This window comes from Vidua chalybeata, chromosome 3 (genome assembly GCF_026979565.1).
Source record: "Vidua chalybeata isolate OUT-0048 chromosome 3, bVidCha1 merged haplotype, whole genome shotgun sequence".
Classification (NCBI taxonomy): domain Eukaryota; kingdom Metazoa; phylum Chordata; class Aves; order Passeriformes; family Viduidae; genus Vidua; species Vidua chalybeata.
In genome coordinates, this window is record NC_071532.1 from 106,085,176 (window position 1) to 106,109,780 (window position 24,605).

A 24,605-nucleotide genomic window follows, 5' to 3' on the forward strand; every position below is an offset into this window, starting at 1 on the left:
GCTGCAGCCTCAAAAGCAAAATTTCCAGTGAGTTTTTGGGTGCTCCATTCTCAGGTAGTGCTGATGCACACACTTTCTGTGTTACGCTAGAGCTTGTGTCCACCTGAGTCCTCAGGCAACTTGAATCTTCTCCTTGGCAATGACATTTCTGCTTGTCCTGGCTGAACTCCGGTATCCTGTTTCTTTTATCTATACCAAGATCACTTGAAGTTCAGCTGCCGTTCTCTATTCCATATCTGGATGGCACCCACCAATGTGATATTTCTAGCTGACTAGTGCCAAATAAGGTTCTTTGCTGTTTTTCAAGAGTCAGGAGCTTCTAAAGTACCATCTCTTCTAAACTACTACCTTTTTCATGGATTACCTCTGTGACTTTATTTTAATTATTGCATCAAAAACATATTCAAATATCCTGTTTGTCATCAGGACCACATAGTGCTGTTCTTAATACACTAAGATCATTATTGAGAGACTAAATATTTTTCTTCCATATAGCTCCTGTTCACTGATTTGAGAATTCTGATAACTTTATATGTTTCTGCTTTTGAGTTCTTGTGAGTTAGTTATATGAGATTAATTACTAAAATAAAATATGAATATAGAGTATTTTCAGATGTTTAATAGCTGAAGAAATAATAGCCCAATTTCATTGAAGATGCACAATTTTCAAGAAAGTAGCTTAGAATATGAAATATTTCTTTATTGACATTTATATTAAAATATGGTACTTAATTTCTGTTTGTTTCAATTTCGATTAGAAATGCTAATTCAAATAAATTTGAGCTGAGAAAACAGTTTTGAAAACTAGCAGTTAAAAAGAGATCCGGAACCATCACTGAATAGGATATGGGGAAAATTAATGCCATCCTTCTTAAAGCAGGTTGAAAATGAAAGCCTGAATGAGTATTAGCACTATTCTTTAAAAACATGCAATACAATATTCATTAAGTTTTGATCAAATGTTTTACACATGGAGGATGATTCAGATCTTTTTATAAACTGATTTTATTGTAGGAGCATTTTACTATTAGATGATTTGTCTTGCTAGGAAAATACTCTCCTCTTATTACATTCAGATTGGACTGAGACTTAGCTGAGGAGATTTTGAGATTTTGGTTTTTGGTTTCCTAGACCTATCCAGGATATCTCTCCTTCTGGTTTCACAGAAACAAATGCTGTATTGACTCTTTGCCATGGGAAGTTTTGAGAAGGCTATTATCAAACTCTGAAAAAAAATATCCTGAACTTCTGCTTTATAATAACTTTTTTAATACAGTATCAGAAAGATGCAAAAGATCTGCCTGGAGACTGACATTTAGCTATTGTGCTCTTTTAAATTAAATGACAGCTCATAGAGGCATTCCAGGGCTAGGTGTAAAATTCTGTTATTTAAACGTTGTCAAAGCTTGGGTTTAATTAACTCTAATTCAGTGTAGTTTCCCCATCCTTGCATACTCTATCTGTCTTTCTTTCAGTCCCTCTCTGTCTTTTCTTTCTGCTGGCCTTGAAAGGCTTCGGGCACTTGTCAGGGTTACAGTGGGATTTCAAATGCCTTCATGCCGGTTGCTGGGTGGAAGGGAAAATTACGTCCTGGCAGAGCAGCAGCGGAGCGTTTCATTGTCACCTGGGAGATTCGGGTTGCAGAGTAAAGCTAGAGTGCTAAGTCCCAGACTGGCGGGGGCTCTTAGTGTTCCAAATGATGTATGGTGGTTTCTGAGGCAAACAGAGGCACCTTGCTTTGCTGATCAAAAACGTGTAGGACGCATTTGGACTTTCAGAGCCAGAGAGAACAGGTCATTTGTCAACTTCACCATCAGATGAGGTGGCAGAAGTTGCCCTGTGCCTGTCCTGGAAATCACAAAATCATAGAATGGTTTGGGTAGGAAGGGACGTTAAAAATTGTCTCCTTCCAACCCCCTGCCATAGGCAGGGAACCTTCCCCTAGACCGGGTTGCTCAAAGTCCCATCCAACCTGGCCTTGAACACTTCCAGGAATGGGGTATCAACAACCTCCCTGGGCAACCTGTTCCAGTAAATAATTTTACCAATCTCACCAACCTTCACAGTAAATAATTAGTTCCTAATATCCAATCTAAATCTACCTTCTTTCATCTTAAAGTAATTCTACTTGTCCTAAATGTCTCAGGAAGGGCTGTGGTGCCATCACAGTCTGCAGTTCTGGGATAGCAGCACACTGAGGATCACAGCCCGACTGGGACAGGGACAAGTAGCAGCTCGTAAGAAAATCAGCCAGTAGCATGTGTCAGGGGATGGGAAAGCCATCAAGCAGTGGGGTGGCACAAACATATAAGATCAAAGTTTTAAGTTGCCTTTCCTTTGGTGCTCATTCAGATTACTATTTTTTGGCAGAAGTAGTTCAGATTAAACATTCAGACAACCATTCCTGAATACTTTCAAAGAAATAAACGGCTTTCTATCCATGCCTAGCTCTCACTTCTCCTTGAAATGCTACTGCAGTTCCTCGGCCTCTGTGGGTATATGAATTACTAGTCTATTTCTCCAATGTGATCTAGGATGAGAAATATTCCTAGGCCCTGAATAGCAATTTTGTAATGAAAGTTACAGTAGAATAGACCAGGAACCAAACAGTACCCATTAAGGTTTGCTTTTATGTAACCAGCATTCAAAAGCAGTCATCCAGCCTTCAGGTGATAACAGTTTTCCACCTCAGTTATGCCCAGTTCAACAGCTTGGTTGTCTAAAATAAACCCTAAACTTCTCTTCTATTTGAATGCCATTTCCCTCTTTGCATTCAGTCCACATTCTTTTTCTTTCAGAGCTTTCAGAGTGTTTATGGCTTCAGAAGCCTCTTCAGTTTCTCACGATGACTTCCCAAATAGTGAAAAATCACCTGCTGATTTTCCCCATACCAGGAGACCTCTTTTTGTCCTGATCAGCTCCCAGCATGTGCATGGTGTCTTTCATGCCAATATCTCCTGTCCCAGGTGCTCCCTGGCCACTGGGAGCAGTGGGGGCAGCCCTCAGCAATCTCTGCCTTTCAGTAGATGAGCATCAACCCAGCTGGATCAAAGGAATTTAAAAATGTGGACAGGTAATCAAAGCTCATCAGCTCTCCTTCCTTTGTACTTAGCAGGGATAGATGGACAATCCTGAGGGAAACCCAGATGTGCTGAAACAGATGTCCAAGGAAGCGAGAAGACTCCCCCACTGGAGCAGCCTGTTTCTGTCTGCAGAAGGAGCCTAGAGACCAAAATTAAGGCCAAATGCCTTTTACGCATCTAAATGTAGATTTGATAAATTTCAGCCCAAAATATGTACCCTCTGTAAAAATATGCAAGTGTGTTTATCATAATTTAATTTTGATAAGCAGTATTTTGAAGAGTGCTCTCCCATCCTCTACCTGAGGGACTGGTGAGGAAAGCGGGCGCATCCTCAGCCGTCTGCTGCAATGCGAACAGAGGTGGACTGAAACAACTGTCAAAGCTGACACATCAAAGATCTTTCTAGCTTTTCACAGCCTTGAGAAAAGACAACCTACTCAGATGTTTTCCTCATTTTTTTCTAGATTTTCCAAGAATAGCCCCCTTCTAATTTAAAAAAAAAATAAAAATAAAGATAATGCCATTATCTTTCCATCACTCAAGGACCACTGTGATTTTGCTTATTAAAAACAATGATCCACATGAGATATCATTAATACTGTAAAATAAGACAGAGCTAACACTATATATTGCCAGTGCATGTATAGTGTATATGTGAAATTATAAACTTGAAAATGGGTGTACAAAATACACATGAAATTGATAAAAGGGCAAAAGGTGTGTTACTTTCCAGTCTAGTAGAAATGAATAGGCATGTACAGAACATTGTTCTCCTCTGCTGGCTTTTAAGGCACGAAAAGCAATTTGAGATGTAGTCTTGCTTTAATGCCATTTTGATTCCTCCCACAGTAACGTCAGTGCCTTCCGCGTGTGTGTGGACACATACATAATGTTTCTATAAAAGAAACTTAGTTCAGTTCTGGTTAAAAATGTTTTGTTGCATTTCTACTATTCATGCAAACCCTATTTTTTTTTTTAGTTCCATGAAAAAAATGCATTTCAGGTTTATTGGTGAAGTTTCCACCCAACCCATCATGGCCAATGCTTAGTGCCATGTGTGGTGCTTGGCTTTAGGTGCCAGGGAGATGACTTGGTGCAATTGAGTTCAAGGAGACTGAAGATAATGGGTCAAACTGTGCTGTATTATGCCACGAGGCCTGTGTTGTTACAGGTCCTAGTGCAGGCCTGTGATCTGTTGGGAATGCTGGAAGTCATTTTCCGAGGGAGGAGCTGTAAGGTGAGGCACAGCCCCACCAGACCAGACTGAGTTTGGCCCTGAGCTAGTGATGCCCACACACCACTGCTCTGTATTGGGCTGTGGTTCTGTCATGCCCTGGCTCCTTTGGAAATCCAGTGTTGATGTCCTACACTCCCCTCCAAGGTCTGGAAGTACCTCATGAGGTGATACGGGCACAAGCTCTGGGGCTGAGTACCTCGAGCATCACATCATCCGGAGTACAAATCACTTCCATCTCGCAGGAGGTGAGGGGGCAGTTTGTTTTGTGAACTCAGTGCTTTGATTAATCTATTCAAATATCAACATGCCTGGTGAGGTAGAACAAAATATCCTCTGAATTTATAAATATTCATATACTAACATCTGCCACATCTGCATAGCTATAACTCTGTTTTCATGGGAGGAAAAGCATCTCTTTGAGGAAGGTCCAAAGTAGCAGAGGGTTTCTCTCATCATACCTGTCACTTAGCAAGTTCTGTAACTTCTAAAGATCTCTTACAGTTGCATTATTTTAGAGTTAGCCTGGTCCACAAGGATTTAACTCCAGAATAATTGCTGTTAATGTTCCTGGATCATTTTTACTATGTGTATGTGAGGTAGTATATGTTTTTTACAGCATAAAACAGCCTCTTTGATCATTTCCAGTCTGATTCCTGCCACTGGCACAGTCCTGAAACAGCTATGCTTTGTGCAGTTAATAGAGTCAGATTTTCCTTATAGTGTTGACCTCTACATTTGGTGCTTAAAAATATGCCTTCCATTTTCTTTGGCTTGGCACAAGACTTCAAAACTCCATGTCCTTTCTTTTTTTTTTTTTCCTTGCTTTACAGTTTTACTTTATGTATGGTTATTCTGCTCCAAGATGTCTTTTCACTAGGTTTACTCCTAGCTGTGTTCATCTGAATTTTGCCTCTAAGTCTACTTGGCCTTCTTCTTCCAAGAAAAAAAAGAAAATAGCCCAAAAATATAATCAGCAGCCTTGTTTGTCACTAGATTCCAAACAAATCTATAGCAGCTGGCTTGCTAGTTATTAAAAAAAAAAAAAATTACTGTTTTCAAAAGGTCATCATGCTAGAAATCTTTGTTACTTCCTAATTTTTAGGCATGGGAAAGGCGTTGTTTCAGTGCACCACCAAATAAGTGGGTGCACAGCAACCCTATTGTCTTTTTGCTTTTAAAAAGAACTTGAAAAGATTGTTCCTCAAGTAGTTTCACATTGAGTCCTTTATTAAGAATGTCTTTTTTTCCTTCCAGAAGCTTTATTCAGTACTGTACAGTTGTTTTTAAGTAGTTATATTAATTTTTCTCATTTATACAATGAATGCTAAGGATCACAAAATAATGGTTTGGACTATTTCTTGGGTCCATCAACTACAGAGGAAGAAAAATATAAGAATAACTAGAATTTGCACTTCCAAACTTCCAGAGTTCTGAACTTTGACTTCTTTTACTTGAACCAGTATTAAAGATTGATGTGAAAATGATGTAAAATTTGTGTGATTAAGACAAGAATTGTATAGTCCCCCACAAAGGGGGATTTGGGTCTTGCTTTTATGTGAAGTTGACATTGCAAACTGCTGTTCCCTGGAGAACAAGCAGAGTTTTGAAGCTCTGATGAATGGATGTTTTACAGAGTAGGTTCTTGCCTTCCTGCTCTATCTTTTTAACCTTTGACATTACTTTGGTTAGTCAAAAGCAGTTTGATCCTATTATTTCAAGAGAAATCATTATTTGTCTCTATGACAAATTACAGATAGGTTAAATTTTCAAGAGCTGTTAAGTCCCAGGCTCAGACCCCAGAGCTGCTGCTTCACCTTCAGTTTTATTTTACATTTACAGCATTATGAATCTTTAAAAATAAGTTGCAGCCTACCCAAATTACACTTCAGTTGAGCAATTTGGTGTCCTTAGGAATGCACTGAATTATCTTAATCACATTCTCAATGATATATTACTACCTTTAAAAATTATTGCTAGGAGAAAATCACAAGTCTGTAAGAAGGAGCTGAAGAATAAAAGTGTAACAGTTAAAGCAAAAAAGGAAGATTAAACAAAAGCCAAGACAGAAGTTAGATTGGCTAAAAAATTCACATAAAAAACCAAGAAATCAAGAAACAGTGTTTCTTTGGTGGTATTGCAAGTGTGTGTCTCTATAACTGTAATTATTATACAGTACAGCCACGGGGACCAAAATCTGCTCTTGATTAAAGGGGTGTCTTGGTTTAGAACTGGGAAATACTCAGTGTCACTTAAAAAGGCTTTGTGTCACTTTAACTCCATGGGACAGTGCACAGCCACACAGGCTGAAGCAAGCTCTGATTATGGCAAAGTAGGTGCTGCTTGATGGAGTAATGACAGTGTCTTCAGTGAAATAAATTGTCCTTGAAACTATTTTTTCCTCTAAAATGCCATTTTAATCAGTTTTTCCCAAACCACACTAATTAGAAAAGTCATTTAACCATCATTAACAAGGTACATATTTCCAGAATTTGTTATGAGAAATGATGTTGTTTCAAAATGTATTTTATATTTGTTATCCAGTTTAATGAAATTTAAATAGCAAGTTGATATGATAGTTCATTACGATGTAAAATGGTCAAATACACTATTTTCATTTTAGAATGTCATGCTTTTAATTATGTTGTTGCTATTTAGTACTATAAAAACGTCCTATTTTCTAGGTCGATGTTTCGTATTTGTGTTATGATTAAAACAGTTTGACATTTTGAATAAAAATATACTAATTCGTTGTATTAATTAAAAATAATTACCTAGGAAAACCATTTCCAAACTAACCTAAAGACGTCAGCTCTGTGAGACTTGACAGTTGTGCCATATTGTCACTATTAATGACATTTTTTACAGCAAAGTAAAAATGTACATACAAAGGGGAAAAAAATAAATTAAGGACTATTTTCATTTTTAAAACTGTCCATGAAATCTTCAGTCCACTGAAAGGGTCACAAGTACTTGGAAAGACAAAACCAGCTTTTGAAATATTGACATTTCATGTGAAACATAAAGGGCAGCTTTTGCACAGGTAGATGTTTGTTCTTCTTCACTACATGTTGGCCTTCTGCTGTCGGAGCAGGGAGGGCAAGTACACGAGAGGTGGAATCACAAAGCCCTTGAAGTTTAGCCATAGATTTTTAATGAGGTTGTTCCCAGGGTTGTTAATTTGTACACATAAACTGCTATTGCCACATACTTAAATAAAAGTACCACCATTTTTATTATATGTGTGTGTGTGTGTGTAAATGTATGGATTGGAGACATGAGAAGAAATGAATGAATCTATAATCACCTCCCCTGAAACTGGTTCAGACACAGTACACACTGGTTAGAGACTCCAGGTTCTACGGTGTCATAGGGCAACATATCATTGAAGACAAAGTAAATGATCACTAACTGTTCTGTTCCCTAGGAATGCAAAATAAAAATTCAAAAGGCGACAGACAATAAATGGTTGTTATTTCGTTTCCAATCCTGCATGTTCCTTTTTGGAGCTTTCATCACTGAGTTTAAGGCTGCCCTTTGTGAGGACTCAGAGGAAGCCCTCCTCTAACTTGGTTGTAAGCCCTGGTTTTGTGTGTCACAGATCAGTGAAGTAGCCTATGGATAAACATCTATAAATTCCCATCAAGAATCTTCTATCTAAATTAAATCCTATTATTTTCTGTTTGCCTAAACTGTTACATATCCCCTCTCCAGAATCCTCATGGTTTCAACAATAGTTTTCAAAGATACCTCCCAGCCCTTCACATTTTTTACATTTCACTTTCTTTAATGCCCACATTCAAAAGTGGAAACAGTAAATGCTTTCCTGTGTATGTGACTTTTCAGATCAGTGCAAGGGGCTTTATGGACCCCTGTAAGCCTGCAAACTACTGTTGGGCAGCTCTTGTTCTAGATATTTCGGTCATTAGCGAGAAAAGCTGCAAGTACCTTAAATTAAAATAGATCTTTGATTTCTCACTAGGACATCCAGAGAAGAAATTCACTTCAATTCTTTTGTGAAACTTTATAACTTTGTCTTCCCAGTGCGGGCTGGAGCCCTGGTGAGGCTGTCATTTGAACTGGAGCTGTGTTGCAGCCTCTTTTGTTCTCTGCTCGCCTCAGATGCCGGCTCGCTGCCTGCTGGCGTGCTGGAGCGAGCGGGATGACTTGTGGTGACAGCTGTAAAGTTGTGGATGGGAGCAGAGAGAGGAAAAAAGCCCTTGTTCAGTTAGGAGGGGTTTTATATCTCTCTGTTGCCATAACTACACAGAAGGAGAAAAACATGCTTCTTTCATGCTTGTCTAGATTCAAAATTGCCTGTTGTCATCCTTTCATAGGTTCAGCACCTTTGCGGGTTGGTTTGAGTAGCATTTTCGGATTATGAAATGATTGTGAAATTTGTATATTGCCTTCACAGTTGAAATTTTGACTTAATCACCATGTTTTCTGAGGTGTTCCTTTGTTTTCATTTGTTTCTGAAATGTTTTAGCCAAGTCTTATCAACCATCTTCATTATGTGAAAGCCATTCAGCTCTCAAAATAGTCTTTATAAGCTTGCTTAATTCTTAGAGAACCCATAAATTTTAATACTCATTAAATAAATCTGTGTCCTTTAATCTCAACCAACTTCTTAAAAGTGTTTCTTTTTTTTTTAATTCTGAGTTTGGTAAGGCAGCTACTTAAGCACATCCTGATAACTTAATTCTCTGTGAATAGAAACAACATTTGCAGTTAAATGCTTTTTTACATTATCAGCTAATTATGGCTCATATTCTCTTGCCACACTGTACAAACCCCCTGCTCAGGCAACATGGATACTAGGAAGTGACTTTACTAGGATTTACACAAAAATACTTAATAATAATAGAAATACCTTCCAAGAAGTTTGCTTAAAAATAAAGGCTTAAAAATCACAGTTTTACCCTATTACAGGAAAACATTAGTTAGGCAGAAGTGAGAAAGACATTTTACAAAATGTTTCATAAACAACTGTGATGCTGTTAGACTTTGAAAACTTTACAGTGCTTTAAAATGTAGGCGAAAAAAACAATTATAAAGTTTTTCACATCTTCAGGACAGATAGAATGTAGAGATTTGAAATTATTATTGTAAGTAGGAAGATGTTTAGATGAAATCTTGACACAAATTATGACTTTTTTAACATAAAACACCATGTTCTTAAAGCTCAAGGGGGCCCAAAAACTAGTTTATTTATCATTTTTTCCAAACCTGTAGTCATGTATGATTCTTAGGTAAGTTAACAGCCCTGTATTTAACTACTACAAAACTTCTGTAGATAAGAAGAGTCATGATTGCAGCCCCCCATACCTGCTGAAGCTACACAGCAGGGAAACAGTTGCTGAAGTGGAGTTGTTGGATTGCAGAATACCCCAGGGAGGGCCTAGATTTGACAGAGAGAATTTTCTCTTTTTTTTTTTTAATTTTTAAAATATTATTTTGCAATATTTGATTACGCTTATCTGTTCTGATAGTGTAATGAATCACTAAGACTTACTGTGGGGACACACCAAAAAACCAGTTCTCTGTGATATGAGATGTCCACTGGACCAAGAAATACTGTCACATGCATTTAACCCAGTGCATAACACATGCCTGCAGTAAACCATCCATGGAGTATATAGACCTAAATACTGAGATTCAATACTTTGTTATTTATAGATGATGTATAATATCTTCTGAAAGGGTGAAATTTCAGTGCTCAAGATTTGAATGCTTTTATTTGCCTTCATTAGGCATCCTGTACAGCAGTATGTGAATGTTAGAAAATATGTGCATTACCACGGTCGAGTAAAAATGTATTTCAAAGATTTATGTTGATTACACTTACGTACATTTTATGAAAAGCCTAAGCCTGTTGAAGCTGGTCAGCCCTGCTTTGTTTAAATGGGCAGAGGAATAGCTTCATCCTTGCTAATTGATGTATACTAAGTGCTTTGAAGTCTTTGATTGTCAGGTGTTATACCTTAGAGTTGTGGTAATCTGGAGGTTGAGATTTTTTGCTCTAATAGATGCAATTTGCTCTGGATACATCACTGATTTGTTTTCAGAAGCGTGTTTTCGTTTGGGGTTTTTTTGTGTGTGTTTTTAGGTTGTTTTTTTGGGTCTTTTTGTTTCTTTTTTTTCCTTTTGCAACACACATGTTTTGTTTGCTGGCTAGTGGTGCAGATGTGTCTGTGGCTGCTGTTAACATACAACTGGCACCAAAACTGGTCAGTGTTTCACTGGTGCTGCCATGTCAGGAGCCTGTTGGTGGTCACACCAGCAGTTTCACAGATGAATGCTACTTGTTCAAAGCCTTCAAAACTGGGAAACATTTAGCTCATGCCTTGCACTACATAAAGAGATCAAAAAGTTCCAAAAGCTATCCCTTAGTCTTCTGCTACAAGCAATTAGGATAATACTGAATCCATCTCAGACCACATAGTAATAAATATTTTAGCCTTCTCTTAAGTATGGATTGATATTCAGGTCTGCCTGCTGGTAAATAAAACAATCAGAACTAAATTTCCCTTTGAATCTGGGCTATTCTGCATTTCCAGTGCTCACAGATTTTTTTTTCCCCTTCTCTTTCTGCCTGTCTCTCTCATTTTGTCTCCAGAGAAAATTATTGTCTGCCTGGAAATCAAGTTACAGTGCTAACTGACATAGTGGCATGTTATATGTGGAGAGGGGACCGGACTGGCAGTTTGCTAGAATCTCCTGGGCTTTGTTTGCCTTGGCTAATACAGAACAGGCTGCTGCCAGCTTTGTATTTATTCAGGGGTGAATCCTGAAAAAAAAATCCAGCAGATCCTGATATAGGAAGCTACATCTTTATCTCAACATTTCAGTGGGTATTTTTATGCTTGGTCCATTGGTCTTGCTGCCTTTCCTTACATGGATCACAGTGTGTGTTAGAAAATGAGAGAGATCAAATTGTCTCCGTATTCTTTTCTCATTCTTTGCATCCATATATGTAATATAAATGCAGTTCATTTTCAAACCCGGTCACATATGCTCACTGTGCATTTGTAACCCTGTTTGATTATAAATTAGCAGGCATGGATACCATAGAAGACTTCACCTCATAAATCAAAGCAGCCAAGGCATTCTAGCCCCTAGACTCCTTTTTTATTATTTTAATTCATAACTGTGGTACCAAAATCTCTCCAAAGTTGCATCTAAAGCTTTTTTTTTTTTTTTTCTCCCCTAGAGATTAAGGGTGTAGTTCGTCTCTGAATATAATCTGAAAGTATGTTGAAATAGTTCTGTGGCCTAATATAGGGAAATATCAATTCTGTAATATGTGAAGGCAGCCTTGAGGTACCTCCTAATGTCAGTTCCAGTGATGAAAATAGCCTGAAAATTAATTTCAAAACATGATATAGTGTCTTCCCTGTTTAGTGTATTTAGAAAGGTTCCATTTACACATAGGGTTGCAGTTGTCTTCCTCAAGTGAATAATCACCACAGCTGACTTTGTTGATCCTTTCTCATCATAAAGTGAGAAGAATTTGCCTATGTGAACAACAAAAATTTATTTAGCACAACAGGGCATCTCATTGCCAACAGTCCTTTGAGTAGAATTATCATATATACCACGTACATGTTGTTCAGCAGGATTTAAAAATATTTTCCAACTCTCCAGCATCTGTTACTGTTTTCTTTAGCAGCACAGGTGTCTAACAGTGTCAACACAACGAAGATCTGGACAGGTTGGTCTGCACTACAAAGTCCTACTGCCGTGGCTGTACCAGCTTGGAGCATGACAACTTCACACCTTGCATTTCACATTGCTGTGCTGACAAAACCCAGCAGAAGATGACTCTTGTTGCCTTTGTTCAAGGCTGGTGTAGCTGTGCCAGCAGTGATAGCTCTCCATCAGCATATGCTCCATCTTCACCAGGGTGTGTAGCTGGGTAGCACAGGCTTGTCAGGGCACAGCCTTGCCACGTTCATGTTCAGTATTGAGCTTTTCTCAGTTCATTTTATCTGGCTTAAGGGCTTAGGAAAGCAAAACGTGCAGGAGATAGCCAGAACCAGTTGAGCATTTTCACGTGCCTTGGGTGCAGGATGGTGTCCTGTGGAAACTCCATAATGAAAAGAGACTATGAGAGGAGGACTGGGCACACCAGTATCATGCAGACAGTATTTTACACCTCCATCCCAAGCCTTTATCAGCCTTGGCTCTTTGCTGTACAGTACAGAGTGAGAGTGCTTCACCGTTTGTCTGCCTCCCCCATCTCTCTGATAAAGGATCTTTGCACAGACAGTCCCAGCTTTCTTACACCCCCTTCTCCCTCTGCTCTTGGAAAAAAGTTCAACTGAAATTGAGATCCAGTAAGAAAAAAAAAAAGGTGGAAATATTTATCTGCAACAGATTAGTTGTCACCTTCTGAAAAAAAAAAAATAAATTACTGTCTGGTCCCAACTAATTATTAAATCTCCCTCAGTAATCCCTGGGGAGAGACAGTACATCCTACGTGTCCAAGCACATGGAACTGGTTGGGTTGTGCCTGACACAGGCTCTGTCTCTGTTCAACTGCAGAGACAGTTCAGGTAACTATCCAGTAATCTCCAGGGTCCAAGAAGAAGACTGAAGATCACAGGGGTTCTTCCCCAGAGGGTGGTTGGGCACTGGAACAGGCTTCCCATGGCAGTGGTCACAGTACCAAGCCTGACAGAGATCAAGAAATGTTCAGACAATGCTCTCAGGCACATGGTGTGATTATTGGAGCTGTCTCGTGCAGGGCCAGGAGTTAGACTCAGTGGTCTTTGTGAGTCCCTTCCTACTCAGGCTATTCTATGACCTGAAACATCCTCATCTGATTCTCAGCCTGATTCTCACCAGGCTTCCCTCATTTTCCTTTCACTTTTCCTTTCAGGCCACTAGATATTAAAGAACCTATTTTTTACCCTTGGTCCCAAGTAAAAAGGTGTTCTCCAGAGGTGTGTGCTTGTCTTCACATCACAAGGAATATTATGTAGCTGATTTTTTTATTTGTCAACTGGGAAATAACTAACCCCCATCCTGGACATCATGGGAGACCTTGAAAGATGGATGATGATCATCCTGGTCTTCCAGGTCAAGGTGTCTGGAGGAGTGGAGAACAACATCAGCCACAGCAGTGCTGAGAGTGTCTGCTTAACTTCATCAGCCTGGCCTAATGAGGCAACTGGGCATGGAGTTGTTACCTCTCTGCAGCTGCTTCAAGCCACGTATCAACAGCACGAGGGTATATTCAGCAGGTTATTGGGGTAGTCTGCAGACTTTGGAGTTCTCTGTGTGTCTGTGGATGTTGTGGTGAGGAGAAGGACTTGTCGAAGTGGCAAAAAATCCTGAGTTCTTGTGTGGTTCACATGGGAAAGGTTCACCATGGTAAACTCCTTCCTGTCACTCACAGCTGTTTGACTTCTAGATCTTCTGATTCATGATTTAGTTTCTTGTATCTACCCCTACTCTACCACTATAAAAATAAGCAAGTGTGGGCAGTGCTGGGGCTTAATGGTTAAAATTTTTGTTTTGCATAACTAGAGCATAACATTGGGAATTAATCTCCATACTTATTAAGGGAAGAAGGTAATTGGATTTTCCTCCTGGTAACTTTTCTTGGCTTTTCCATGTTTTCTGTCCCAGTCATGAAAGCATAAGGCTATGTGAGCACGCACTGGTCTCTTGCACGTTCCTCACTAGAATAATTAGTGATGTTTCATCAATTACCCTTTGCAGTTTTATAGAAGGTTAGTTTTCCCAAGTAAATTGTTTTAAAAGCAGTTTGTAAAAATTATTTTTCCATATTTTGTGGCTCATTATATTTTAGTTCTTGCTGCCCTCTTTTGAAGCTTTATCTACTAGAATTTAAGGAAAGAGTACTTTATTAAAAATGGAAAGAAACCTGAGGGTTTCCATTGTGCCGTGGGAATGTGCATTAGAGAGGGTCTTTAAGTATCCAGTCTTCACTGTGCTTAAAATACAGAATAAATAAACTTTGGGAATAAGTTCCTTGTTCATTTTTTATCTTTGATTTTAAGTATTTTTTTAAAAAATACTCACTATATAGTTTTTTCCCTTTACTTGATCTACATTATTACACAGTTGTGCTTGGTCCTGTATTTGATCCAATGCTTGTGAGCTCTTTAGTCTAATTTATAATTTGTCCATTAATTAAGAGGGAGAAAATGTGGTGTGATGGCTGAAGCTGGGGACCAAGAATCAAAGCTTCTGAGTTCTTCCTGGCTCTGTTTCTGACCTGAGGAAAGTCACTTACATCTTCTGACCTATAATGTCTCTGGGACTCTCAATATAATTATATTAAATGCCCCCAAGCAATGATAATGGCAAGACAGAAAATGTTCCACAGAGATGTTCAGTTGCAGGTTTCAGGTCAAGTCCCCTTTAGGTTCAGCCACTATGTAGCTCATGTAATTTTAGGGTGTCTCTTGTGCAGTTCTTTATGAAGAAAGTATTCAACCAGTCTTTCACTGAGAATGATTTACCATCACTAGTGAAGAAGGGGACAGAAAGGACTGTCTTGGTTTCGAAATCTCATTCCAGTGTGTGTGTGTACACCTGTGTCAGGAAGAGAAAATCCCTTGCACTAGGGTAGAGCAATGGCTGTGATTCCCTGAGGAGAAGAAACATCAATGCTCATCCTGCTGAAACTCTGCACCTTAACTGTCCTTGAACTTCATTTTTGCCTGGATCTCTTAATAAAACAAGTAGTCAAATGAGGGGAAAAAAAAAAAAAAAAACAGACAAAGAAAATAAAGTCCATTAGAACAAAGAAGTGAGAGGAATAAATAACCCGGTAGGAAATTCCCAGCACATCCCTTTTTGAAGGTTTCAGGAAATTCCATTTGTTTGAGGAAATGCTGAAAATTAGGAGGAGCCCAGAAGAGGGCCTAGCAGGAGACAGCTGAGGTCATTTTTCACTGCCAGGACTGCGCTGTGTTGTCTCTTCTTTTACAACTCATCGGCAGGCATTATTACCTGGTGAAAAAATTTGTTTTGCAACTCATCCTGAGTCCTCATAAATCATTAATGCCTGGCTAAGCACAGTGTGAGCATTACAAATTCTCTGAGAATGAGGGCCCATTCTGATATAACCTTGTGTCCAATACTAATGCCTGCTAGTTATTTAGTAATACAAAGGAGCCTGAGCGAGGAAGATCGATGAATCAATGCGGTCTCCTGACTTCCTTCTCCTCTCCACCTGCCTCTCCTCTTCTAGTTCAGATACTGAGCTGCAAAAATTCAGGACACTTCATAGTCATCTCTCTGGTGGGCAGCACTATAACAATTTAGGGGAACAAGGAGGGAATCACAGCCTTCAAATGTCTGTAGGAAAAAGAGGAGCTTTGGTTTCTGATTAGAACTTGTTCTGATTTCTGGGTTTTTGTGAGCCAAATTGCATCACTGCTCCAGACCTGTTTTCTGGTTTGCATCCCTTAATGAATGCATGCAGCATAAAGCACATTCAAGTGTGTAAAGAGCATAGATAGAAGCTGTGCCCAGGAGTGAGTGTAATTAAAGGGTGCTCAGCAAGTCCAAATAATGAGCCCATTACCTGTGGGAGCTGCTTGGGGAATTAGATGCTCAAACCAGCTCTCACAATACTGGAGGCAGCACAGAGAGCACAGCATCAATAGGTACCGTGGCTGAGCTTTGTGTCTTGCTTTTCAGTAATCTTGGCCACAGTCAGGAGTCCAAGGATGGTCTGTACTGATCTGCTTACCCTGAGCTCATTTCCTAAAACCCCCAGCCCATTCAAGACTACAACTCTCCTCTCCTCTCCTCTCCTCTCCTCTCCTCTCCTCTCCTCTCCTCTCCTCTCCTCTCCTCTCCTCTCCTCTCCTCTCCTCTCCTCTCCTCTCCTCTCCTCTCCTCTCCTCTCCTCTCCTCTCCTCTCCTCTCCTCTCCTCTCCTCTCCTCTCCTCTCCTCTCCTCTCCTCTCCTCTCCTCTCCTCTCCTCTCCTCTCCTCTCCTCTCCTCTCCTCTCCTCTCCTCTCCTCTCCTCTCCTCTCCTCTCCTCTCCTCTCCTCTCCTCTCCTCTCCTCTCCTCTCCTCTCCCACAGGATCCATTTGTGCAGTTGCTATTCATACAGTTGTGCCCTTTGAACACTGTAATAATTGATCACGAGCTTTAAAAGAGGGAGATGGAATGAGGTGAGGTGGAGATTGACCCTTTGTGTGAGCGTAATCTCAGACTTGTATGACTTAGTCATGGATAGAGCTCTTGTCCTGAAAGGCCTCTGCAAGGAAGGTTCTAAAGTCACAGATACAAGAGAAATGGGACTTGAATAGGAACTTAGGAAAAGTGCAAATAGGGGTCAAAAACAGTGGTTGGATCAATTTGAAAAGGGGAGAGAGTATCAGAAAGTTTAGAGGGAAAAGTAACAGTCTTTAAGACATTAAATGATAGAAAATTGATGTGAGAAAAATGTCGTTGCTGTAAATGAAAGTGGGAAAATGGACCATGACAGAGAATGGGAGAAAAATTATTCATATATGAAAAGGGACAGAAAAATGCTTCCTCCATAAATATAAAGCACCTAGTGCTGTTCCTGTGAAACCAGAGACCTCAGTCACTTTGGCCCTCAATCAAGTATAACACCCCTTGTGCGCAAACCATGCTTGATCTTTAGCTGAGGCCCAAAGTGTTCCTTGTGCAGTGAGACTTCAGGCATCACACCTCCAGCAAAAGCCTGAGACTCCCCTGCACTGGAGTGAACATTCAGATCCCATTTTAGGTTTTGCTCAAAATGTATCATTGTACCTCAGCTGAATTTGTTAAAAATAGTCCCTGCTCCAGCACCCACAGGACAAAGTGGTTTATTTTCCTCTATTACAGATCTGACAAAAGCCTGCTGTTATTTCTGTGCCCTCTCTAATGATCTGCTTGCTCTCTGGAGAGCACTGACCCATTTCAGCATAGAATAATTAGCCTTTCAGACACTACTGTGTTTCCATTAAATAGACATAAATGTGCAAGGTGACATTTATTTACTTAGGCCTTAAAAATATGCACCACAGATGTTGGCGCTTGGGAGAGTATCAATTTCTTTTCATGAAACAGTTGTATATTTGCATGCTTTTGTGTCATTAAACACTAGGCTTGGCTGAAATGACTCCTGTTGAGTTTCCTTGAGGAAGCAGGAGAGCACAGGGATTATTTGGGTCTGGGTTTCACCATGAGACCCTTTGGCAATGCTTTGGCAGCTAGCTCTTGCTCAAGCCTGTCAGTAGCTTTGAGCACAGTTAGAGTTAGACACCCTTGAGGTCCCTTTTAATTCATGTAAGGACTCCATGTAAGGAACTGTTGTTGATTTACAGATCTGTCTGAAGAGGAATATGTTCAGGGTGTTACACTGAGGAAATGAGAACCTTGACCTATTGCAAACATAAAATAAACCCAAAGTCCTTTAGTATTTAAAATCAGCTCTTCTGTCATCTTGATCACTGGCTTCTGAACCACCAGGCTATTGCCCAGGTGAAAAGTATATTATTCATCTTGATAGCCACTTTAGTCTGCAAAGTTGCAGGAAAGTCTTAGCCTTAAAAGTCCAGGCAGCATATAAAACATGTAGGTTGCCTAATAGTTCACATCTCCACATGGAGACATGGCATGCTATCTTTTTGTTCCATTAGCACCAATAGGCTCTATAAAAGGAGACATCACACAAGGTAGGTGCTTTATTGCAGGATGGAAACACTTTCATAGGTTATTTTAATCATTATGATTCTTTCATGATGTGTGAAAGTTGATTGTTGCTGTAAATGAAGCCATTGAAGGCTAAAAAATAAAAATGCTGTGATGGTAAAAATCCTTGGAGTGCAAAAAATAGGAATTGCTATAAAAGGCAGTAATTTATTCTCTGCATGAGATTTTTTTCTTATCATAAGGATGCTTTAAAGCTAATTCGGAACATATACAATTGTAGTCTATATAGCTGAGGTATATTGCAAGGTGCATTGCCAATTTAGCTAATTTTTATGCACTGTAATTTATAGATTATTTAGAAGTGCTATTTTTTATGTCAACTGGGAGGCTTAACACATTTTTACTATGTTAAGGATAAGTTATTTTTGCAGGTCTTGTGGTTTTATTATTTTGACCCATATCCAGTTCATATTGCATCTTAATACCATTTTTACTAATATTATTCTAGTATGTTCAAAACTTATTTCCATTTGGATAGAAATTCATTAGCTCTTGATTTTGATTATAAAAAATTACTTTGACTTTTCTGTGATAATGCATTCTCTGTGTTTCTGATTTGCTGATACTGAAATATTTTATTTTCATTTTTAACCCTTCCAAATTTAGGAATTGTTTTTGCCTTTTTTTTTTTCTGTATATATATATTTCCGTTGTTTAGACCTACTGGTTCCTGCTTTTTTCTTTTTTTTTTAATATGTTATGTTCGTAACTTCTGACTGTCTGTGTTGAGCCAATCTTACCAACAAAAATATCAATTGTTTCCTGTTTCTCTACTTCTTTACAAAAAAAATGAAAAGTAAAAAGTAAAAATAAAAAAACTCTTAATGGGAACCCTGGCACTGTCTGTCTTCTCTGTTCTGCAGAAATGTTGAAGGAGTTGAACCAGCAACGCAGAGCGAAAGAGTTTACAGACCTGAAAATTATTGTTGAAGGCAAAGAGTTTGAAGTCCACCAAAATGTTCTAGCTTCCTGCAGCTTGTATTTCAAGGACCTGATTAAAAGGTTTGCCTTCCTTCCAGCTGTGATCTGCTCTGTTCTTTTGTAGGGCGCATTTGTGTCGCTTTTTTTTCCTCCCCTCTCTTGCAGGTTTATGAAGATTGAATCTCCTGTCACAGAGCCAGTAGCCATTCTTTCCACCTCCTCTGAATGTATTTCCAAACTGAGGCTCAGATCCATTTGTTACACATCTGACTCGTACAGTGTAATTATTTCTGATGAGTAGAGGCTGGTTTTGGCCGAAGAAAGTGTTCCACCACTGAGAGATCTAAGATTTAAACTCCACTGCTAATGGTGATTCAGTCCACAACTAAAAACTACTGCTGTCGATGTTTGCAAGGGACTCTGTCACACACGACAAAAGTCTGTGCTTCAGGCTGCAGAAAGCCATCAGCATTCAGGTGAACGGTGCTGAGACATCGTGCAAATAAAGCATTTGGAGTACTGTCATCCCTTCACCCTGAAATCTTTGTTACATGCTTTTGTGTGGCTTTTATGGGCAAAGGGATTGATATTTTTATTATCTGGGGACTTTTAAAAGAAGAAAAGACAACTGATTAATTTCTCTAGAAAAAAATCAGAAATAAGATGATTTTCTGTTCAAAATATAGCTTGGTCTGCATGTTGGACTAACAATAACTTTTTCATACAAACACTTTAGCTTAGGGTAGGTACAATATGTACATTTTCTAAACATCATCTCCACCTTCGCATTTTCCCCCCTCTGTTTCTAGCTGATTGATTCTAAACAGTGCATGATAATCTTTTTTTTCCATTACATTGATTTTTCAATTTGTATGCTTCATATACTTGCATAGGAATAAATTGGTACTCTTGTATTATTAGTAAGTTAGAGTAGCTAGTAGGGAGGAAAAAAACCATGAGGATAACTTTCATTTTTCTCTCAATCATCAGCAAATTAATGCAGCTGCTGATTTTGCTTTGCAGTATTTTCCTGAGCAGACTGAGCCTGGACTGTGCTAAAAAAATGGGATTAAAGAACATTTTGCTTGCTTTAAATCCTGTATTTAAATTTTGCCAACTAACACAATAGTGACTGTATTTTATTTCAGGATGGCATATTGGCTGGTATCTCCTTTCAGTGTATTGTGTCCTTTTGCACAAAGCTGGTTCTATAATTATGGATATATATTACATTTCTATGATATAACTGTACTGACTGCCTCATCAATTATTCATAAAAAATATGTTGGCCTAGGAAGCATGTCTTTTCCCCTCTGTAAATCTAATGATTGCTAGCAGTAGCTATGCCAGATCTCTCCTGTCCTTTCTCTTCTGTCTGCTCATTATTATTTAATTGTTAAGGCTACAGTATATGCTTTTCAGGGTGATAAAGAGTAGAGTCTACGGGAAAAGAAAAATTATAGAACCAACTTACAGAAACCAATTCAGTGACTGTCCAAAGACTGTCATTTGGATTTTGTTGTGATGACATCTGCTTGTGTGCAGAAGTCACCAGGCAGCATCTATTTCTAGAAGCACACTGACGAATCTTGCTGCTTTATTATTTAGTTATTAAATGGAGGTATACGATAGATTGAGCACTGCTCTGTTAGGAGCTTCATTAAAGCAATATAAAAAATTAAAATCCTATATTTTGTGAAAGCAAAAGCCTAGTTTTCAACACGTATTGTCTTTCAGCTGCCCACATAAGGCTTGCATGCATTAAAAGAAAAAAATAGTGGAAGGTTTGGCCTGTTTGCTAAACTCACCACTTTTTGCCTTCTTTCACATCATCAGCAGCAATAAATATTCCAGAGGTCAATTTGTGTCCACCATCAGGTCTCTCCATCCCAGTTGCTTTCCATATATAACCTCAGTTGCACATATGTAACCTTGATGGAGGCTAATGGAGTTGCACAGGTGTATCCAAGGCAAAAATGCCTTTATTACTGATGATGATGCTTGAATAAGAAAAAATTCAGCTTGATGTCAAGTTGAGTTTGCAAAACTGTCAGGTGAGAAAAATAAATATTCACCTGTAAACTGAGCAAATGTGTCTTTGCAAGACAATAAACTCAGTGCTGTGGGGTGGAATTTCTAAAGACTTGCTTTTTGTAGGATATTTGCAGTGTAAAGCCTTGTCCTTTCTGAAACCCCATGGAAGTCAAGGGCTCAAATTGCAAGAGGCACTCAATTTTTTGTGGGATCATGCCCTTAATAATACACAATCATTATAGTTCATAGAGTTAGAATGTTTACAGATACAATACATCTAGAATCCTCTATGATATTTGTTAGCAGCTCCTTTGAGACAGCACTTAAAGCTTTATGTGATTTATATTGCACTCCTTGTGTTATTATAGAAATCAAAACAAGAAATGGCAGTTTTTCTTAAAGAATAAAAGAGATCTCTTTATATTAAATATAATAGAAAGGCCATTTCAATCAGTGCAAGCCAGGGTTAAACCCTAGTGTCATTCCAACCACAGGCACCGATGTGTCACCAGAAACATCAATGAGAATATGATCTATTCATGAAGGTACTGTGTACATCTATAGAAACATGCAGAAATAGAATCTTTCAGAGTATTTACTTCAGCTTATTATTTGCCATAGGCTGGTTATTATTAACCTCATATTCTGCCATTGATTCCACTGTGTGTTCAAGTTGGTATCTGATGGTAGAATAGCAAGTAGTCTCTCAAAAGAATAAAAGAGAAATGTTCAAAATCAAATAAGAGCAATTATTTCCTTCTCAAAATAAAACCAAAATACAGATAAAAAACATAATAGAACTAGAGTTATTCCTCATCTTGAGGAAGGCTATTTGATGAGAATTAGTCATAGTAGGGAAGAAAATACATTGTTTTTATTGCACTGATAAAAAGATGATAACCAGGTTTGATTGTTCAAAACAATTCTAAAGTTATTTACAAAACAAATTTGGTAATGAGAGTGCATTTTGAAACCCCTTTAGTTTCTTAGAAAATGGCTAATCCTGTGCTGAGCATTCTGCTCCTCATACAGAAAATCCTCCATTCCATGTGATTTATCTTCTAAATATATGAGCCCTTTTGAACGTGTTTTAGTCCAGTCCTGAGCCTGAGCTCAACACCATACCAGGCACCTGTTTTGGAAACAGGTAATCCCTGTCAGAAGCTGCACAGCACTCAAGTCTAAGCCAGGACTTGGTGTTCATCTCCCTCCCAACAGCAATTGACCATGGAAAACGATCTTTTAGTGCAGAATCATCTGAAAAGGATCATGTGTATTAGGAAAAGCAGATGTGAAATATTCCTGATACCTGTTCTGCATCACTGTGCCCAGGAAGGGAGAAAGGTGAGATTCAGGGGAAGGGTGAGGATCCATACAGGACTACTGCAGGGCTTCAGGAGAACATGGATGATAAACAGCAACTGGGTTGGGGCACTGTCCTCTAAAGGGCATCTTACATATTTTGAGTGCACTGCCAACCACATTGACTCCAGCCTGTTTGACTTTGCTACTCATGGAATCAGCCATCTCAGGGGCTTAATTTATGATACAGACAATGAAGAGAAGAACCTTGAAGGCTTCCTGAAGGATCTTTTTCTCCTAATTTTGGTTCCTGTGTGCAGGCAGGGCCCCTGGCCCAATGAGAGGTGCTTATGTCTCATGTTAGCTAACCAACATTTAGGTCCAAGGCTGGCATTTAAGGCAGGTTGAGTCTAACCTTCTTGACTGTTACTGCAGTCTGCAGAGAGGAACACAGACCTCTCCAAGAGGCAAGTCCTCTCCCCACAAAATAGGTGTCTAAGAGATGAGGTGAAGGAGGAGGCCATTGCCCTTTCCTATAAAAGAGAGGGTGATTTGCATAGACAGTGAACTTATGATGGGTGTACCATTGCTACCCTCAGGGGTCCAGCCTGAGTTGGCTGTCTGGACCTCTCTGCAGTTGGGAGGAAAGATGGGAATGTCTGTAGGACAATACATCCTGTCTCACAATAAATAGCATGATTTGCCTTCTGGAAGTGCTTATTTTTCATGACCCAGAGAGAAAGACCAGTCACCCAGCCTGAATCATAATTGACTAAAAGGACATGAATGATTTCTTATGGAAACTAGTGGTTTTCTTAATGGCACATATTTATGCTTATATTTGTACACAGAAAAAAAAAGTGACAGATCCAGATCCATCAAAAAATGCATCTCCAAAAACATGCCTCTTGCAGAGTGCAGGTTTTCTTATTTAAAACATTCTTGGTTTGGGGGAGGAAAGAAATGAGCTCTGTTTTTGTCCTAGAAGAAATGGTGGAAGATGGGTGTAGGGATGTGTAGCGGGAGGAAGGAACGAATGGAAAATCCCATGAAGAGCCATCTTTTTTATTTCCAGCTGTATTTGGGATAGACAAATGCAGCTGCTGAATAAATGGAATTTCTGATATTTCCGTAACAAAAAAATGTTTCACCGGAACATTTTTATTTGCTGCTTTCGTCTTCTTTACCCAGAGTACTGGAATCTCAACCAAATATGACATTATTAAAAGGAAGCACTTGATATAAAAGTCTCTTCTTGGCCAAAATGCTTATAAAAGCAAGCTCTTAAAAGTAGATTTCTCTCTGGTCAGTTGCTAAAGATACACAGATCTTGTCCTACAAGCTTTATCTTTAAGTCATCTTAGGTATCTGATTCCACTGGCATAGAGTGGTAAGTCTTATGTACAAAGAGATTCTGTCACAAGAAGCAGTATTTTGGATGCATAGTAATCTGGCCCAGCTATGTTCATCCTTCTTTTCCTACAAAGCAGACCCAGTGACTTCATGGCCAAATTGCTTTTCCACAATACCCTGCCTTTTTCTCAAGTCTTCAGATTTTTGATTTTTTTTTTTCTAAAGTACTCTTTGAGGGCTTGAAGGCAGGGCAGGAGAAGTAAAGCATTTAGGGTGAGAAGACCAAATTCCTTTTGCTTTACACCTACACAGAAGAGGAAGATGTCATTCTGCATTTTACACCATTGTGTGGAAAGCGAGCATTTGGATGCACAACAGAGAGACCTGCCACTATCCATCTGAAACAGCCTGACAAAACTGCAAAAGCGTTTAAGTGTCTGGAAAACAGACTGTCTGGTTTGTGTTTACATTCTAAAACAGCAGGATGAAAGAAAAATCTACTCTTAGTGACCCCTTCATGTTTTCCTGCTTATTAAGAGTCTTAATTTTAACTCTAGGAGAGGAGCAAGCAGCATTTCCACATCTGCATACTTCAGCTCCATTGTAGAACAGAATGAATGTGGAAACAAACTATAGCATGTAGTTAAAAACAGAGAAATAGAGAGTTAAAGATATGATGTTTGTTTCTGATGCCAGGAGAGGTACATTGTGCCTAGAGAAGGAGCACCAGGGGTTTCTGTTAAACCATTTAAACCATGAGAATAGGAGGTCACATGGGACTGTAAAATATCCTCCACCCTTTACTGCAAGGGGACAGGTGTAAATTGTGCTGTGAACAAGGTTTTTCTCTTAAACGAGGCAGTGATAATTGCTGTGTGTTGGGCACAAGATCTTGGCATGGGACACAGCTCCCTGCTCTCGGTGGCCTATTTCCGTGAGTGCTGCACTCGCTCTGCCT

At 39.1% G+C, this 24,605-nt stretch overlaps 1 protein-coding gene across 2 annotated transcripts in view; it reads left to right on the plus strand.

The window, feature by feature from the left end:
- Nucleotides 1-24,605, plus strand: part of KLHL29 (kelch like family member 29) — a 392,570-nt gene that overhangs the window by 301,426 nt on the left and 66,539 nt on the right. For both annotated transcript variants that reach the window (XM_053937487.1, XM_053937488.1), the window contains one exon: nucleotides 18,901-19,039. In XM_053937487.1, the coding sequence (XP_053793462.1) occupies nucleotides 18,901-19,039 (139 nt within the window). The remainder of the gene's footprint in view (nucleotides 1-18,900; nucleotides 19,040-24,605) is intronic.